The sequence below is a fragment of the Balaenoptera acutorostrata genome, chromosome 2 (genome assembly GCF_949987535.1).
Source record: "Balaenoptera acutorostrata chromosome 2, mBalAcu1.1, whole genome shotgun sequence".
Lineage (NCBI taxonomy): Eukaryota > Metazoa > Chordata > Mammalia > Artiodactyla > Balaenopteridae > Balaenoptera > Balaenoptera acutorostrata.
Window position 1 is genome coordinate 110,306,367 of NC_080065.1, and position 19,691 is coordinate 110,326,057.

At 35.7% G+C, this 19,691-nt stretch overlaps 1 protein-coding gene across 8 annotated transcripts in view; it reads left to right on the forward strand.

Annotated features, from left to right (window-relative positions):
- CSNK1G3 (casein kinase 1 gamma 3) overlaps positions 1-19,245 on the forward strand; it is a 128,240-nt gene extending 108,995 nt beyond the window's left edge. For 6 of the 8 annotated variants that reach the window (XM_057540792.1, XM_007188488.3, XM_057540790.1 and 3 more), the window contains 3 exons: positions 7,483-7,589; positions 8,106-8,129; positions 18,137-19,245. In XM_057540792.1, coding sequence (XP_057396775.1) covers positions 7,483-7,589; positions 8,106-8,129; positions 18,137-18,191 — 186 coding nt within the window. In that variant the 3' untranslated portion in view covers positions 18,192-19,245. The remainder of the gene's footprint in view (positions 1-7,482; positions 7,590-8,105; positions 8,130-18,136) is intronic. The other 2 variants (XM_057540793.1, XM_057540797.1) reach the window with 1 other exon arrangement.
- Positions 19,246-19,691: the final 446 nt, after the last annotated feature.

Here is a 19,691-nt window from a genome sequence, read left to right on the forward strand (position 1 = left end):
GATCATGCCTGAATCTTGCCCCACTCCAAAATGTTGAATTTATTTATAATTTTTATCCTACCCACTTTCAAAATTTGAAAAGTTATAATATGACACTGGTATAATTGGACTAATGAAATTGTAATTTAAAAATTAATAATAGAGGAAATAAAAGTGCCTTAAATCTGAGCTAATATTATTACGATAATTGAATACTATATTTGACTTTGAATGAAGGAAGAAAGGAAAACAATTTGTTCTTTCTTTCTCATTATCTGATAAAGAGAAAAATCTTTTTCCTAATACAAAAGTATGAGTAGAATTTGCCTTGAGGTTCTTTGTTCCATGGTTCTTAATCCACCTGTTGGACAAAGTTTCAAGTATTAGCTTTGCAAGAAATATAAAGACTTTAAATGGCAATTGAAAAAAATTATCCTCAACAAATACTAAGGGCATATCATCAAATAGTTTCTCAGGAAAGACATTTCCAAAATAAGTAGGTTGGTATCTGTTAATAAAAGGTATACCAGCACCTCTTGCCTTTTTGACTGGACCTACAGAAAAATCCTCAGATACTCATTATTTCACATGTTCTTTTAATAGGAACTGCACGTTGGAGTCTACATTTGAACTCCTTATCTTTTCACAATTATTATATGTATTATTACAGATCAGACATATAGGTTACCAAGTTGATTTAATTGTGGTGAGCAGCATAAGTTCAAATTCTGTACCTTAGATTATTCATCAGTGACATGGAGATAATAATAGCTCTACCTCATGGTTTTGTTGTGAGAATTTTTTAAAGTATTTAGCATAGAGGCTGAGGCTTAGGAAGTACTAAATAGTAGAATCTATTGCTTTTGCAAATTAAGAAACTTGACTAGTATTTTTATCCATCTCTGAGAAGTGAAGTATAGAGATACAGCCAAACGAATGCATTGTGAAATGGGATTTATCTAATTTTATTCTGTCTCTTTAGTGAAATCATGTTAATTTACTAACCAGAAGGATAATGCTATACATTTGATAAACTTTTCCCACTTAAGAGACTACGAATAATATTCAAATACCTTAAAGAGTTTATTTTGAATCTGTTCTTGGCTTTTATGTGTTTTGGAAAAGCTCTTCGGGGAACAAGTATGCCCCCTCCTGCTCCCCTTAGAATCACTGGTAATAAATATGGCTGAGAAGCTTAGAACTACCACTTTCAGTTTCTTGGCTATTCATTATTCAGCAAATATATATAAATGTCTACTAGGTGCTCGGCACTGTGCTAGGTTCTTTGAATAAAAGGGAGAATAACAAATATGGTGCCTGTCCCCGTGGAGCTTTCAGTTAATGGGAAAGGCTAATAAACAGGCAGTGTGATAAGTGGAGAAAGTACAAGGTGCTATGAGAATGTATAGTAGAAGCACCTAACTTGGGTTTAGTGGGTTAAGTTTTCCTGGAAAAAATGGTATTATTTATATTCTATTTTTTCACACATTTTCAATGAAGAATCAGTAGGGCTTAGCAGTCGAAGAAGGTAGAAGGGGTTAAGAAAGGAGTGTACCAGGCAGAGAAAACAACATACCTAAGACTGGGGAGGAGAGATTGACAGATTGAGGAATTAAATGCAATTTGGTCAAGCTGGTACGTATTGAGAAATGAGACTGACAGGTAGGCAGGAGGCAAATCGTGAAGGACCTAAAAGGTCTTGTTATTAAATTTGGACTTTGGTCTGAGGGTATTGGGTAGCCATAAAGAGAATTAGATAGAGAACTAACTTGATTAGGTTAGTATTTACAAAGCTTACTTTTGCTGGAGACTAGATTGAAGGGAGACAAGTCTAAGGCAAGGACACAACTCTCAAAAGTCCACAGCTGAGGAGAGATGATGGGTAGTGGAGATGAAGAGAAATAAAAGGACTTGAAAGATAATTAGAAGATAGAATTTAGTTGGGTATGGGGGTTGAGGGAAAGGGAGGGGTCAGTACCTGGCAAATCAGGATTTCCAAAATTAGGTTTTAAAATGTACTGCTGGCAGCAGATAGTACTAGTCTCTAATTCCACTGTGTTGAGCCTTTCACTGTAACACAGTCCATGGAGCTCGATGCTAACTAAAAATCTGATCCAAAAAAAGCTGAGAGGGCATGGCAAGCAGAGGGAAGAAGACAGCTGTTAAGGGCACTACTATTTTACATGGTATGGGATACCTTCTGATTGTTCGGAAAACCCCTCTGCTTTGCATTTAAGGAACAATGTGACACTGGGGGAAAAAGGACAGAATCACAAGTGGTGCAGATGTGTTATGCAGCCAGAATAACATTATGAAATGTAAGAATAACATTAATTGTTGTAATAAGCAGTCTGATATTTTAGTCGGTATCACTTCAGAAATACAGATACAGGTGATGATAACAGAAAAAGAATTAGACAAATGTATCCTGAAACGGTAAGAAAACATATGTGATTAAAAGTCAGAGGAGTAATAGATGTCATATCTGAGTCAGTTCTCCATCATGCTAATTGTTAATGCAGACCTTTCTAAAATGTTTCAGATAACCAGTTTCAGTTTTCTTTATCAAATCTTTGAAAATACTGAGGTACTAACAAGAAAAAGAATTGAGTGACTAGAACAGTCATATCTTTCTATTCATTGTTTTCAGGGGTACTGAAGTCTGAATAAGAGAGGGAGGTTGTGGAAGGGGAGTAGTTACTGCCTTTATTACATAAATAATTTCCAGTTCATCTTTTTTATTTAGTTTAGGGAATTCCTTGTCTAGTTATAATTGGGGTAAATCAGCATTACGCATTTGTTTCGATATTTTTTTTTTTTCTGGCAGTAAAGAAAGATTTTAATAACTACTATAGTAGGGAAGAGAATATAGTGTAAACTGAGCTTGCTTTTCCCAAAACAAAAGGCAGGAGACTTTTTAAATGCTGGGGTTTTGTCGACTAAAAATATATATTCACAACCTAAAAGTTGAGAGTTATATTTAATTCGGCAGGAAGTTTTAGGATGTCAGGCCCAGAAGGCAGCATGTCAAGTAACCCTTAGAGAACTGATCCAAGGAGGTGATGGGGGGAGCTAGGATAAATAGGAGTTTTGCAACAAAGGGCAGGTAGTGTTAACATCAGAAGATTATTGTTAATTAAAGAAAACCAGATATCTCAAGTTAAGGAATTTAGCACTTTGCCTGTAACATTTACAGTAACATCTCTAAAGACTGAAATACTCAAAGAATAGAGTGCTCTGCTTAATACTTCTGTAAGTGAACATTAGATTGAGAATCCGTTTTGGTTTCTCTTTGTTGAAAGTCAGTGAGTGTGTCACTGGGCCTTTGGATTATCAGTTGGAATATCAAGAATATTAATTGTAACTCTATAGCTTTTAGAATATGTTGGAAAGTTGGTTTCATATAGTTATGTGAACCCTAGCACAGGTCCAATAAACTCTTTGGAAGTTACTCTTTTAACTATATCTTATTTACTAGTGTGCTTTCTTATAGATGACTTTTAGAAAAAGCTGAGTGGGTAAGTAAAATAGATAATCTTTTAATGTTTCTAATATATTTATTGGATAGATGAAGATCTGGTTAATTAATATATTGCGCCTCTACTGAGCGCTTGGTAACATGCTTACAAGACTCCAAATTAGGAAGATAGTAGTATAACTAATTTGAATTCATTATATTTGGAAACTGTATTAATTGGCCGTTTGACATGGTTGATCACAAAGATACCATGTGTTATCTTTGTACTCAAGTCCTTGAGAATGACTTCTTTTGGAATTAGATTGGGCAGGCAGCCATTAAATGGACCATTGTTTTTCTCCCACGCTTAGCTGCACGCTGTTTCCCCACTGCCTCCCCTTCAACTCTGATACAGTGATAGTAAAACTGTGGCCTAGTTGCCTTTTTTATAAACCTCTTAAAACAAGAATTGCACTAAGTTTCTTATCAAGTGGGAATAACAGAAATTTTCTTTAAGAACAAGAACAGCAGCAACAAAACCCCTGAATTTTCTTTTGAAATGTCAAACCTCAAGGCATCTGTGATTTTTAGATATACTTTCGTTAAGGAGCCTGATAAACACTAATATTTCAGAGACTCTTATGTTCTAGTGTGAGTTATAATTCTAGAAATGTTACCTAAATGGAATCATTCTTCAAAATTTGGCTTACAAAAATAAGCCAAATTTTGGTTTCCAGGAAGATACTGACACATTATTTATAATATTATGTCTTTGTTTCTTCCTCTAAAATCTGTTTGCAAAAAGACCACTAGTTTTCTTAAGTGGAAACAATTTTAATGCTGTGATACATTCTCACATCACTACTTTTAAGTGGGTCAGCTTCACAGAACTCCGTCACCACATTGCTTCTCTTCTGACCCTGGGATATTGGCCTTTACTCAGAGGGTTAGGGAGTCTGGGAAGCCCAGGGAAAACTACATTAAAAAAATTCATAAAGTCAGATGTTACTTCCTTTTGATCTGGTTCTGATCAGCCAGGAAGAATGAAACTTGAAACATTTCACTAAAATAAAGACTATTAAAGTCACTTATTACTGTGTGTGAAGTGACATAAATCAGATTTTATAATTATAATGCATATATAATTACTGTTGCTGGAAATTTAGAGTACTTGAGTTTCAAATTCTCATTTGTGCTGCTTAAGTAGGGGAAGACACTTTTGGGGAGCTGCCTGTAAGTCTCCCTCCACCTATTTAGGGCCATTGAACAAAAGTGGGAAAAGAAACCCATTGAATAATTATGTTAAGGAAAGAACAATGGAAATTGTTCAGTGAACTGTTTCGATTATCCACTACATGCGAGGCACTCTGCTAGTTAAAGGTGGTGGAGAATACAAAAGTATAGGATAAGAATTCTGCTTTCTAGTTCCTTTCCAGTTCATTGCAGAGGCTCTGACATTTTAAAAATTAAGAATAAAGAGCCCAATTATATTCAGTAATTAGAACAAATAAGTATTTTCTAATGTGTTCAGAAAGAGGGAGAATTTTAAGAGAAAAAAATTGGCACAGAGCCACAGAGATCAATAGAATGACAGAAAGGAGGAAGCAGGTGGCACAGAAGCAGAGAGGGCGACTTAGACATAGGAGTATCCCTCCCATTGCATTGCCTCTAAAGATGATCAAGGCACTTTTATATTTTCAGCTGTAGGCACAAATGCATTTCTAAGTACTTGTTCCATATAGGATACATATAAATCATGACTTAATCTAGATACATTGATTAATTTCTGGTTATTTTTCTTGAGTTGGTGGGGAGAGAGCATATTTCTCCAAACTAGACTATTAAGTCCACAAGGGCAGGGATGTTTGTCTCTCTTGTTTACTATGGTATTCCAAGTTCCTAGAGCAGTGCCTGACGTGTTGTAGCCTCTTAGAACTTAAGTTTTAGAAATATGGGCTTCTGTAAATGGAACTCTTAAGTCTAGTAGTCACCTGTCAACTCTGATGCTTAGGCCCTTGTTACATTATAAAAAGATCAGGTAGAGAAAGCATCAAAAATGATTCTTAGATTTTGAGCTTGGAGGTCTGGAAAGAGGCTAGGGCTTTAATAGAAATAGGAACTATAGGGAAAGTAACAGATTTAAAAGGGAGTATGAAAAATATGGTTTTAGAAATACTGAGTGAGGTGCCAAATTTGGTCTAGCTAACTGGCCATGTGGGTGAGTGGTTAGGCTCAGGGAATCCTTTACATAGAGATGACAGTTGAAGCCACACTTTAGGTCAGACTGACAGTAATAATGATGGCCACCGTTTGTTGAACTCTTACTATATGCCAGTCACTGCACTTTATATACTCATTTCATCCTGATATCAACCTTATTAAATGGATACTTCTGTTTCCAATTTCATAGTTGAGAACACTGAGGTTTAGCAAGGTAAGATGTCTTTCCAGGGTCACATAGCTGGTAAGTGGTAGAACTAGGTTTTGAATCTAGATTCGTCTTACTCCAAAGTTATTAGCTGGTGCCAAGTCATAGGGAGAGGTACAGGCAAATGAAGACTGAACAAAGACTATTAACATATTTTCTAGGAATCATTGGCAACCTTCAAATAAACTCTTATTTGAGTTCTGATATAGGGACAGAGTGTAGATTGGGAGGAGTTAAGGAATAAATGGAGAATTTTATAAAAATGGAAGTGGTAAATTAAGACAATAGTTTTCAAGAAGTTTGGAGGAAAACAAGAGATAAGACAGTAAGGTGACTTTGTAGGACCAAGAGAATTTGGGAGTTTTGTTATGGTTTTTATCTTGCTTTAAGATTTCATACATGCATGCATGTATTTATTTATCTCAACAAATATTTATTGAGTGCCTATTCTATGCCAGATAGAGTGGGGAGATCTCTTGGGGAACAACACAAGGCTCTTGCTGTTACGGAGCTTAATTTTAATGGAGATGGGGGTGGGTATCAAGAAACACATCAATCAGTCAATCAGAAAAACATCAACATGGATAAATGCTATACAAAGAGTTAAAAGTGAAGTATAACATGTAAGAGTGTGTCTGCATGGAAGTTCTAGATTGTATGTTGGAAAAGTCCTGTTTTAGAGATGTTCTCTGAGAATCTGAAAGGTAAGAAGACAGACAATAATCAAGAAGAGAATTCCAGGGAGTGAGAATAGATAGTGCCAAGGCCTTAAGGTGGAAATAACCTTGACATTGGATGGAGGCTAGTGAGTAAACGGAAAGTGCTATGAGATCAGAGAGGTAGGCAGGATTCAGATCTTGTGGGGCTTTGTAAACTGGAGTAAAGAGTATGGATGTTTATTTTAAATGAAACCAGGAAGTTGACATTAGAAGAACTTTAAGCAGAGAATTACGTGTTATCTAATTTACATCTTAAAAGGAGCACCTTGGTTGTTGTGTAGACAATCCATTAATGGGAGGTGGACACGGGTAAAAGCAGACCAGTTAATAGGTTTTTGCTCTTCTTCACTCAAGAGATAATGGTGGTCTGGACTGCAGATCTGGTAGTCATAGAGTGGGGAGGACCAATTAGGTTTGGGGTGTGTGTCGGGGAGGATTTAACAGGATATGCTGATGGTTTAAGTCAGAGTGGAATCACAGTAACTTCTGGATTTGGAGCTTGAACAACTGGGTGAATGAATGGGCAACATGAGAGTGAGACCTGAGCATGATTACAGATTGAAATGAAGGATCCATTGGAAGGAACAATATTGAAGTTTCCAAAGGAAGTAATTCATGATGTAGCAAGGTACCAAAAGATATTGGCACACAAGAGGGAACTGATTGCATTAGCCTTAAAAACCAAAGGACAGATTTCAAGATGAAAAGGAAGCAAGTTGCAAAGCAAATAATGAGTGACCTTATCATTAATAAAATGTAGACCTATTAGTATATTCAGTTATGAACAACTGCATACTAATTGTTTTGTGTTCCTCATATTAACTTTCTAATTTAAATACTTTATCATTGTATAACCTGTTACTTCGTGTGTGTGTATGTGTATTTTTTCTTTTTTGCAGGTTGTAAGTTCTACAAATGGAGAATTAAACACAGATGACCCTACTGCAGGACGTTCAAATGCACCTATCACAGCCCCTACGGAAGTAGAAGTGATGGATGAAACCAAGTATGTATTGGTTTTGCCTGATTTAGTAACTTTTTTTTCTTAAACTGTGCATGTTTGAGATTTATAGTCATTACAGTTATTTAAGGAAATTTTTTTCAAGGAATAGATGCATGCAAAACAAGTGGTATGTTTAATTATTTTAATCACTAAGTTTAAAATAGCGCTATTTCAGTAGATGTTTTAATAATACAAAAATAAGAACTATGCTCAAATTCTTATTTAGAGTTAACAGCATATTTTTAGCTTTTTATTTTTAAGAATGTTGATGCATGAAAGTTATTGCTACACTATAGATGCTCATTTTTTTCTGTAAACATAAGAATAAATAACTTAATTTTGTAGTATGCTGCATGTATTAGTATTAGTTTTAAGTTACTTTTTTTTTGTTAAAGTAAATTATAATAATTCTGCTTGGAAAAAAATTAAGCGTGAAAAACAATGTGATAATTTCAATGTGTGCAGTTTCTGATGATCTCTCTCTCTCTCTCTTTTTCCTTGTATTTTTTTTGTGTTTAGCTGCCAGAAAGTGTTGAACATGTGGTGAGTTCTCAAGTGTAGGCAGGCAGAAATAGCTCCGTTGACTGTTATTTCAAAGATTTAGCACCATTTTGTGTTTTTTAAAAACAAACTTTTCAACATAGAAATTATAATTGGTAAAAGTTGTCCAAAAGTATTTGATGTCATTTACATTAGCTCTGAAAAGCAAGAAATAATTGAGGAGCTCTTTTGCCTGCTGCAACTTTTTTGCTTCAAGTGACATAGATTTGGGGGCACTTTTTTATTGAGTAGATGATACACCAACCTTGCTTGCGCTTATGCATTTGTTTTGTAACACAAGGCTTTATTTGCTATTTTAAATAGAAAGGCAAGTTTTTGAGTTAAGCTTTCTTTTTTTCCTGTTTGTAATTGTTAAGTACACATAGCAATAGTATCACTAAACCAGTATTTCACTTACTAATTATATTGCCATTGAATACACATGGTATACATTGATAAATTTCATGATAAACTATAGTGAGAGAGTGTTATGAAAAATCCTCATCTAAATAGTTCCTGCTAAGATATTATGAAAAATAATATTCTTATCTGTTGCAATAATGTTGAATTTAAACTATTTTCCTGCCCTTGCCTTTAGTTATAATGCTGTGTTTAAAATGCTTCTCTCAATTTCAGGACAAATTTTGAGTCAGCCTTGGAGTGAATAAAGAAAGTTGTTTAAATTAGTAAATTTTGGAACATTTACTCATCTACTCATATCCAAAGGGAACCTTACATAAATGCTCATTTGCTGGCTGCAAGATGAGGAAACTTTTGTGGATATTTCTTTTTAAAGAGTAATGATCAAATGTCCATTTTAACCAGTTTGACTGTGGAATTAATTCATAGTCAGTATGACTTAGTTTGGTGGATTTCAGGATATAATTAGTCAGCTACATACTTTTGTATTTTTACGTCAAAAATAAAAGCAACAGTATATATGTGCTTGTGCAATCCTAAGCACGGTTATAAAGGTGGGTGGCATGTGGCAGATAAGAATGCACATGGCCTTTGCAATTAAACATAGGTTGTAGAATCCTACTTCTGCCACTGTTTGTTTCCTTCAAGCTTGTTTCTTTTCCTGTAAAATGAGGCTAATAATATCTGCCTCATAGGTTGTTGAGAATATTAAATGTGATAAAGCACAGGCATTTTGTCTGGCACACGGCAGGTGCTCAGTTGCCATTATCACCCCTATCTGTTTCTCCGCTTCCGGCTGCCAGTGACCTCTCATCTGTGCTCTTCCCAGGCTTGTGCCTCTTCCGTCAGTATTCTGTGTTTTTACCTCCACACCACTCTTCCCTGAAACTGGCTCTTCTGTGTTCGCATCCTCCGAGAGACCTGCTTTCCACCAAATCTATTACATTTTTCCATGTATTCATTCAACAGTTACACTGCTTGGATTTCAGAAATATCTGATAGTATCCTTGCCCTTAAGTAGATCATATTCCAGTGGGGGTGATTGCAGTTGTATTAGCATTTATCAATGTATGATAAATACTATGAAAAAGGTATGAAAAATCCATTAGAGCTTGTAAAGAAAAAGAGTGTTTACTGACAAGATGATCAGAGAATGCTTTTTGGAGGGGGCTTTGAAGAATGAGTAGTAATTTATTTAGCTGAGATGGGCGTGAGTGTGTATATTTATGGTTTGGGTTTTTATCTGTAGGTGTTGGAAGATGAGAAAAAGGAAAATGGTGGGAAGACTCTTCCTGAAGTGAGGTTCTCTTTTGCATAGAGTGTCAAGTCTAGATCACTTGGCAAGGCACCCTTCATGCCTTTCATGGTCTGGCTCCTGCCTGTCTTTCCCAGCCTCATTTTCCATTCTGAAGTCTATGTTCCGTCAGTTCCTTAAGTCTGCCATTGATATGTTATTCTCTTTATCTATCTCCCACTTCTTGAAACTTCTTGGATTTCTTAAAAACAAGGTCTTTTTTATCTTAAGATCCCCAAGACCTCAACAAATTATTACTAAATAATTGACTACATAATGTAGTCTATCCATACAATGGACTATCAGTTAACAATATAAAAAATGAAATTGAAAACACGATGCTAAGTGACACAAGCCAGACATAAAAGGCCACGTATTATATGATCCATTTACATTAAATATCCAGAATAAGCAAATATGTAGAGACAGAAAATAGACAGTGATTGCCTAGGGCAGCTTTGAGGAAGATGGGAGTGACTGCTGATAGGTTATATGGTTTCTTTATGGAGTGAAGAAAATGTTTTGAAGTTAAGTAGCGGTGAAGGCTGCAAAACTCTTTGAATACATTAAAAACCACTGAATTATACACTTTAAAAAGGTGAATTTAATGATGTGTGAATTATATCTGAAAAAAGCAGTTATTTAGGAAAATGGATAGCAATCCATGATTTCAAGGAAGCTTTATTCCAGATGGGCTACAGAGATCCTCAGATCTTCCCCAACTCTTCACTAGTTAAAAACTCCTTTAAAACACACAGCATTTTGTCTTGTCTTTAATCAGGGTTATTCTGACATTACTACAGGCTTATTATTGCATTCCTTGTATCCTCTTCGTCTGTGATTAAGAAATGTGAGTGTGATTTCTTTTTCTAAATTGCATCTAATGCTTCTCTTCTCTCTTCCACTATTTTATGGGTAGCTAGAGACCTGCTTAGAATTCTTTTTCAGAATTTGTTTCCTACTTCCTTCTCTTCTTCTTACCTCTGATTGGCAGAGATCCCTCTCACCCCATCTCATTACTAGAATGTATTCTATAATGGATATTTTAGAGTCTCATGTTTCCTAGAATAGTACCTCATGGGGTAAATGTATGATTTCCAAGTGATGGAAAATAGTCTCTTCCCCCAAGATAAAGTGGCTCCTTCATTAGTAATGAGACTTTGCCTTACCTTTTTTTACTGTAGCAGAGAATTTTTTTTTTAAGGCAGGTGATACAAATGATAGCACCCTCATCATTTCTTCCAGGAATTTAGGAGAACAAGGCTTCTTTTAAGTTTAGTTATTGAGTTTTTAAGTACTGTGAAGTCATCTTTTTTCCTGTTTCTCTGTTTCTCTTTTTTTCCCGCTTTCCGTCATTTACTGAACAGTTATTGTGTGTTTGGTAATATGATGATTATGAAGATAAGTCAGGGCCCTTTTGTTCCATTAGAGGAGATAGTACGTACACCAGTGAATTTTACATAGTGGTTCTCACCCTGGCTTCATATCACAATCATCTGGGGAGTTTTAAAAATATGCCAGTACTTAAGCTGTACTTTCTGAGTTGTAGAGTCTGGTTACCAGTATTTTTTAAATGCCTTTAAGCCGATTCTAAGGAGCAACCAGGATTGAGAATCACTGGTCTAAAGCAAGGTATTATAGGATTAGCAGTATGGAGTTCAGAGACTGGAGTATGCACTGCTAGCTGAAGATCAGGAAGTCTTTGTGGGTAAGGATACATTTGCACTAGTTCTCAAAGATGAGTATGATTTGGCAAGGGAATGGGGGTCAGAGAGAAGAAGAGGTTGAGCAACAATGTGGAGCAAGGAAAGAATGGGTTAGTTTGAGTAGTAACCTGTGCACATAGAGAGTGTGAATATATTGGGAACTGAGATAGGCTAAGTGCCCAATCTTCAAGGGCCTTTAGTAGCAAGGTAAAATATAAATAAATTAGACATTATCTTTCTTAGCACAAGAAAGCATGCTGTGGGTTTTAAGCCAAGAAATGGTATAATCAGATTGAATCTTAAGAAAATTAATTCAGCAGCAGTTTGAGACTTATGTTGCTTCCTGGGGTTCCTCAGATTGCAGAAAATCTCCATTCCCTCTTTCCCTCCCTCCCTTCCTCCTTCCTTTCCTTCCTTCCTCCTAAAGTACAGGCTGCCTGGTAAGGAAGGCTGATGGAGGATGAGACTGAGAGGAGAATAGAAATAGGTTGGAACCAAATTTTAAAAGCTGTGTGGACTTAATGCCTCAGACAGTGAAGAACCATTGCTGAGATTTAAGAGGAAAAGGGCATGGCCATATTATGATGGGGGAAGTTTGGATGGCAGATTGGAGAGAGGAGGGTCTTAGGCTAGAAGTTAGTTAAAAGGCTCTTAGTGGTGGAGGCAAGAAGTTATGAACTAAGCCAGCATGAGAGGGTGGGGAGATTTTAAAAGTCATTTCAGACTTGAGGAACTAATTGCACGTGGATGGAGAGGAAGAAATTGAAGGTGAGGATGGGTCTGCAGGTTCTTAGTTAGAGTAGTTATGTGGTCTTGCTCTCTGATCTAAACTTACTTGCCTAACCAAACAGTTTCTCATTTTTATAATCGAGAGACCTAGAGAAATGAAATTACATTTCAAGTATAAGTTTTCAGGAGAAAAATCCTTTGTCAATGAACTAAAGTTTAGATGTCATGAAAGATATTTTCTGTATACTCATCAACCAGACGAGGAGAGGCTAGGTTCTGGAGTCCTAAGTGAGTGGGGTCTGGCAGGTACCAACAGTCCCTCAACCGGCAGATGAGCCAGTGAGTCATTGTAGGGACAGATAAGAACTTCAGATCCAATAAACCCACACACATATGGTCACCTTATTTTTGATAAAGGAGGCAAGGATGTACAATGGAGAAAAAGACAGCCTCTTCAATAAGTGGTGCTGGGAAAACTGGACAGCTACATGTAAAACAATGAAATTAGAACACTCCCTAACACCATACACAAAAATAAACTCAAAATGGATTAAAGACCTAAATGTAAGGCCAGACACTATCAAACTCTTAGAGGAAAACATAGGCAGAAAACCCTATGACATAAATCACAGCAAGATCCTTTTTGACCCACCTCCTAGAGAAATGGAAATAAAAACAAAAATTAAAAAATGGGACCTAATGAAACTTAAAAGCTTTTGCACAGCAAAGGAAACCATAAACAAGACCAAAAGACAACCCTCAGAATGGGAGAAAATATTTGCAAATGAAGCAACTGACAAAGGATTAATCTCCAAAATTTACAAGCAGCTCATGCAGCTCAACATCAAAATAACAAACAACCCAATCCAAAAACGGGCAGAAAATCTAAATAGACATTTCTCCAAGAAGATATACCAATTGCCAACAAACACATGAAACGATGCTCAACATCACTAATCATTAGAGAAATGCAAATCAAAACTACAATGAGATATCATCTCACACCGGTCAGAATGGCCATCATCAAAAAATCTACAAACAATAAATGCTGGAGAGGGTGTGGAGAAAAGGGAACCCTATTGCACTGTTAGTGGGAATGTGAATGGATACAGCCACTATGGAGAACAGTATGGAGGTTCCTTAAAAAACTAAAAATAGAACTACCATACAACCCAGCAATCCCACTACTGGGCATATACCCTGAGAAAACCATAATTCAAAAACAGTCATGTACCACAATGTTCATTGCAGCTCTATGTACAATAGCCAGGACATGGAAGCAACCTAAGTGTCCATCGACAGATGCATGGATAAAGAAGATGTGGCACATATATACAATGGAATATTACTCAGCCATAAAAAGGAACGAAACTGAGTTATTTGTAGTGAGGTGGAGGGACCTAGAGACTGTCATACAGAGTGAAGTAAGTCAGAAAGAGAAAAACAAATACCATATGCTAACACATATATATGGAATCTTAAAAAAAGAAAATGGTTCTGAAGAATCTAGGGGCAGGGCAGGAATAAAGACGCAGACGTAGAGAATGGGAGAATGAACTTGAGGACACGGGGAGGGGGAAGGGTAAGCTGGGACAAAGTGAGAGAGTGGCATGGACTTATATATACTACCAAATGTAAAATAAATAGCTAGTGGGAAGCAGGGAGATCAGCTTGGTGCTTTGTGACCACCTAGAGGGGTGGGATAGGGAGGGTGGGAGGGAGACGCAAGAGGAAGGAGATATGGGGATATATGTATATGTATAGTTGATTCACTTTGTTATAAAGCAGAAACTAACACATCATTGGAAAGCAATTATACTGCAGTAAAAATGTTAAAAAAAAAATGTAAAATCAAGAAAAAACTTTATTTTAAATTAAAAAAAAAAAAAAGAACTTCAGATCCAGACAGAGGAACACGCTTCAGTTTCTAGGTAGACTTTTGAGAAGAAAGTATATGACATAAATCCAGGAAGACAAGCCATATTCTCCAAGAAGAAAAGGGCAATCAATAACGGGAAATGGTGGTGTGATGTCAATAGGAAAACCTTGGCTATTATCATCTATGTTTTCTACAGAATTTAGGACATTGACCCATTATGATTTCTTGTTTCCTACCTAAACAGTATTTCAAGCAACAGCCTTAATGTTCATCAGAAGCAGAACTTAACATTTATTCCCAAAGGATTTAAGACTAGAGATGTGGCTTCAAAGCTTCTAGGCTAGCCACCAAATGATCAGGTCAGAAGCATGAACCTGACTTGTGAGGACATACTGGCTCACTGGAACCACACAAGGAATAATCAAGAAAGAGCCAAGAAAAGGAGAATCATTGACAAGAACATGATTTAAATGTCTGGTCAGCTTATTCTTTCCCCAAGGTAGTTGTCAATAGCCTAGATCTGAGGAGACCCCACATGAGGTATGAAATAGTGGATAAGACAATGTAGCCACTGAGCAGCAAGGAGAGAAAATATCCTTGAAAACTGTAAAGGTGTGAGTTATTTTCTAAGACCAGATAATTGAATTTATTGATAAAATAACTTGCTCACGTCATCTGTGAAAACTTCTGTATGTGCTGATCCCCGGAATCTGTGCTGTTATTTGCAGTTATTGTTTCCAATACCACCCGCCCCCCAACTGTACCAAGTTAAAATTACATGGTTTCTTTTTATGCGTTTGCCTGCTCTCGTGTGAACTGATGACATGGTGTCCACTCAGTATCTCCAGGGGTCAGCTTATTGCATCCAGGACGAGGCCTCATTGAAATGGAGACGCAGAAGGGTGACCTGGCAGTTGGATATAGAAAGCGGTGCTCCTTGCGATTCAGAGTCCTTTAATAATTTGGTGCAAATCATCTCTCTCCAGAAAAGCTTCCACGGGCACTAAAATCTGTATTTTGTAAGGTTTCACTAGGGTCTGTGGCCCAAGGGTAAGAACTTTAGCTTTAGAACATGCTTTAGAGTTTTGACCAGGTTCTTACTCTAGAAGTTAGTTGCATTTATGAGGCAAATCATTCATTAATTCAATAGGTATTAAATGAGTACCAACTTTGTGCCCATTTGTGGGATGTATCTGTGAGCAAGACCTTAGGAAACTTACATTCTATGTGGAGATAGATAATAAGTAAATAAATAAAATAAATTCAGATTAGTACTATGTACTGAGGAAAATAACACAGTCGTGTGTCAGAGTGGCCATATGCGAGAAACAGTGTTTTAGACTCAGTGCTCAGGGCAATTGAGATGAGACCTAATTCATTAATCACTAAGACTATAAATCAGCTGTTTTGATAATGACTTTTAAGAAGTCAGCCGCAAGGTTAATGTCAATTTCCTTCTTAACTGCTGTGAGTATATCATATTTTGAGAGCACCTCTGTTCTCTGTACTTGGATGCATTCATATCGCATAAAGTAATGCTGTCCTCTAGTGGTAGTCAGTTTAATAGCATGCCAGCTCTACTTAGGCAAATGGCAAATCTATTTCAAGGGTGTACTCTATTCAGTGGGATTTATTTCTAAAAAATAGATGCCTTTTTTAGATTGCTTTTGATTTTAAAAGGTCTCTACAATTATAATGCATTTGAAGATCTTATTTAATCTTAAATAAATGCTTGGAGTAGTTTTCTGTGTTCAACAATACTTACACAATGGAAGGAAAGATTACCTAGGAAATAGGAAGCACTCAACTCTCAGAACTGAAAGCAGATTAATGGTAAAAAATAAATCAGACAAGGTGAAGTACTAATTCAAGTGTGGTAAAGCTGAGACTTGAACTTGTTCATCAAAACATCTATTATATTCAATTCCCCATTCCAAAAGGCTTATGTATACCTTACAACACTTTTTTAGTAGAAAACTTTTTAAAAGAATATACTTAGGAATTTGAAAAGACAAATGACATTATTTAGGAACAGTGAACATTGTTAATAAAACTTTATATTAAACAATAAATTTCCATTGATATATGACCATATTCTTAAATTTAATATTCTAATTATTTGGTCTTTCTTTTAAATACCAATTTTTAAATTTTTTTTTTTTTACAATATGGACATTTTCTAACTCTTTTCTAAGTTTTTAATTGAAAGGTTCTTTTTAGAATAATGATTTTTATCTCCTAGTAGTTTTTTTGTTTTGCTTTTTTATTTTAGAAAATATATATAACAGATTTGAGAAAGTATTAGGTACCTAACAGTTAGAAAAATTTGACTTACTTCTCTAAGTCTAGGAAAAATGTATTGTGCCTAGAGTCTTCTTTTACAGTGGTGTCTCTTTTTAAGGCCCTTGATTGGGTAATTTATTTCCATTCTTTCTGGTAGTTACCTCAGTAAGAGTAAAACCCATCAGGATTGATAATGGCACATATTTCTAGTTGAATCTTTATCAGCTGATATATACAATTTTGAATTATTCACATTCCATGGTCTAGTCATTATGTACTACTTAAATGCAATTTAAAAATGCAATTGTGTAATTTGGTTTTGAATGCCCCATAGTGATTTCATAATTATGGCATAAATCACAATAAATGGTCTGAAATTATTTTTGACTAAAGATAATGTGAGTGGAGAGAGCATGTAATTTAACTGGACAGTGTGGATTTTTGTTTACATTTATTTCACAGAAATAACGATATCTAGCCTTTATTTCATCTTCCATGATCTTTTGCTGGTTAGGACACCTGAAGCTACATGGTCTCTTTTATTTTACGCTTAGCTTGAAAATGTTGAGTTAATATTGTTTTATGAAGGTGGGCTGGTAAGAATTAAAGGAACATCTTTGTAAGGACTTCAGTGGGAAAAAAAAAGGAGCCTCTCTATATGTGGTACCTGTCATCTTGATATTCTGATAGATTGACTTTCTTTTAGGTATGGAAGGGGAAAATGGCCAGACCTTTATTTGAAGGAATGCTAGACTTTTAGAATATATATACATATGTGTGTATTTTTGTTAGTTGCTGATCAGTGATTCTCATTTAACTTTCAGTTCCTACCAACCTCAGCATTGCTCTACATGTGTTGCATCTTCTCATGACTAGGAGAATTTACTGTGAGAAAAACTAGTTCTCTCAGGGGTCATGTCTACGTTTTTTCCGCCTAGGAGTAAAAACCAGATATTTCTTAAATAGACTACAAAAACTGAATCAGTTTTCAATTGCAAAACTGAATCATCTTGATTATGCTATTTTAAATGTTAAGCATATTTTTACCTTAATTAAAATAACTTATGATCAGCTTGACCTTCTTTAACCTCTGAAGAATTAAAAGTGCCAATCTTCGCATTCTTATTCTCTTTAATGTATTTTCTCTCTTCCACTTCGTAAATATGATGGAAAATGTTTGTTGAAGAGTGTTTTGGGGATTTATCTTTTTAGTTTTGGAATCTAAACTAATTCTTAGTGAAAATAAAATCCCCAAATTAGGCTTATTATTGCTTTTCTAACAATGGCTTCAACAATCATATATGAATACCAGGAAAAAAGGGAAAGAATACGTAAGATGTACTTTATATAACAGCATGCCATTGCCAGAAAATAGTATCTAAAATAGAATGTGATGGGTCAGTTGGGGTTCAGAACTTTATGGCTTTTTAGTTAGTCTTCGTGCAGAGCCTTTTCAGTTTAGTGGCTCCTTTTAATGTTGCATAGAATGTCTTGCTATTCTAAAAAGGCACACTGATGAAATGATAGTAACAACTCTGCCATCGTTTCACTAATATATATGCTTCATTAGTATGTTCACTGTTTATGTTGCACTAGCCTGTGGCTTTCTATGACATTTAAGTTAATATGATAGATTCAACCTTACTTTGAAACATTTTAGTATTTTTATAATAAAAGGAGTATTTCCCTCCATCTGCAGGTGCTGCTGTTTTTTCAAACGAAGGAAAAGGAAAACCATACAGCGCCACAAATGACTCTGGACACAGACAGATCATGGGGAGTTACTTACGTGTTCATCTGCTGTCTTGTGATTAAAATCATCTCTATAGTGACCACATATATTTTCAAGGACTCACTGTTAGAAACAAAAATGTCATACTTTCATACTTCATTTTGTGGTTGTCTTACATTCGTATTTTTTTCTAATTTAACTTTTATGGAAGCTTTAAAGTTTTGTCAAAACATGAGTGCTTTGCCCATCATTGAATGGAATGGACCAATGAGGTGGTATTGATGAATTACAGTTCTGTAGAACATTTTTCAGAAGCTCTCCTCCTGTTGTAGAAAGCAGTACAGTATCTTAAATGTCAACCAGTTATATACCTAATCTGGTTTTTATAACTTCTGTAAGAGAATAATCAAAGAGGAATTTTCTCCCCAGTGGATAATGCAACAGAGAAAACAGAGTTGCCCAAATATTTAAAAGAAGTTATCCCTTGAGAAGATCATTATCTGTGTGACATCTGCATTGATTTCACTGTTACTGACGGTACTGCTATTCATGAGTCATATTAACATTCTCTCTGTGAAATCATGGTACAGTTACTGCCCAGAGGTACTGAGGAAAAAGCTCTATGGGTTTGGTAGATGGTAGTGGTAAAATGAATCACAAGTAGTGTGGTAAATATGAGCTCTGCTTTTGTTGCACCACTATGTGAAGTACAGTGTTGCCGAAGTGGCAAAAGCGCTTATTTTTTAAAAATGCAAAATATCTGTATAATGTAACTTTATGCTTCCAGTTAATAATGTATGTTAGACAGCAAGAAATGAATACTTTGAGAAGTGAGATATGTTGGAGTTTTTTGAAAAGTACACTAAGGAGAAGGAATAAATGTGAATCTCACCGCATCATATGAGGCTGAAGTCTAAGGAGATCCCACTGAAACCTGCTGCTGAACGATTACCTTCTCCTTAAGCAGAAAACTTTGGATGTGCCACACAATGGTGTCTGTTTATTAATTATTTGCCCTTTGATTTAAAAAAAAAGACCCTCAGCAATAAAAGCGGGGTCACTCTATTGCCCTCTGCGCACATTAGTCTCTTGTATTCAACTTTGCTGGTTCTCTGGAATTTTCCTACTTTTTAGCATAATTTTGATGATTGAAAACTATTTTGGAGAGGATGGGTCAGGTGCTTTGTCCCCGTAGTCTTTTGAAGTGCCTGCATATGAACAAAGTAATGGTTCTGTAAAAAAAAAAGGAAACCCATTCCACTTTTCAAGTATGCTTTGTTTTAAGCCATGAAGACACAGGTATACTTTTGTCACATTCTACTAGCCAGAATTTGCAAGGAGAGTTAAGACAAAAACACTGGCTAGAAAGATAATTATGTTGTTCAAATCTCACATTCACCTTTCATTTATGAACTTGTTGCTTACTCCTTCCACTCAGCCCCTTCTTTTTGTCTTTAAGTGTGTGCCTCCGGGCATGCTTATTTATTTTTATTGTCTCAAGGTAACATTTAAAATATGTAAT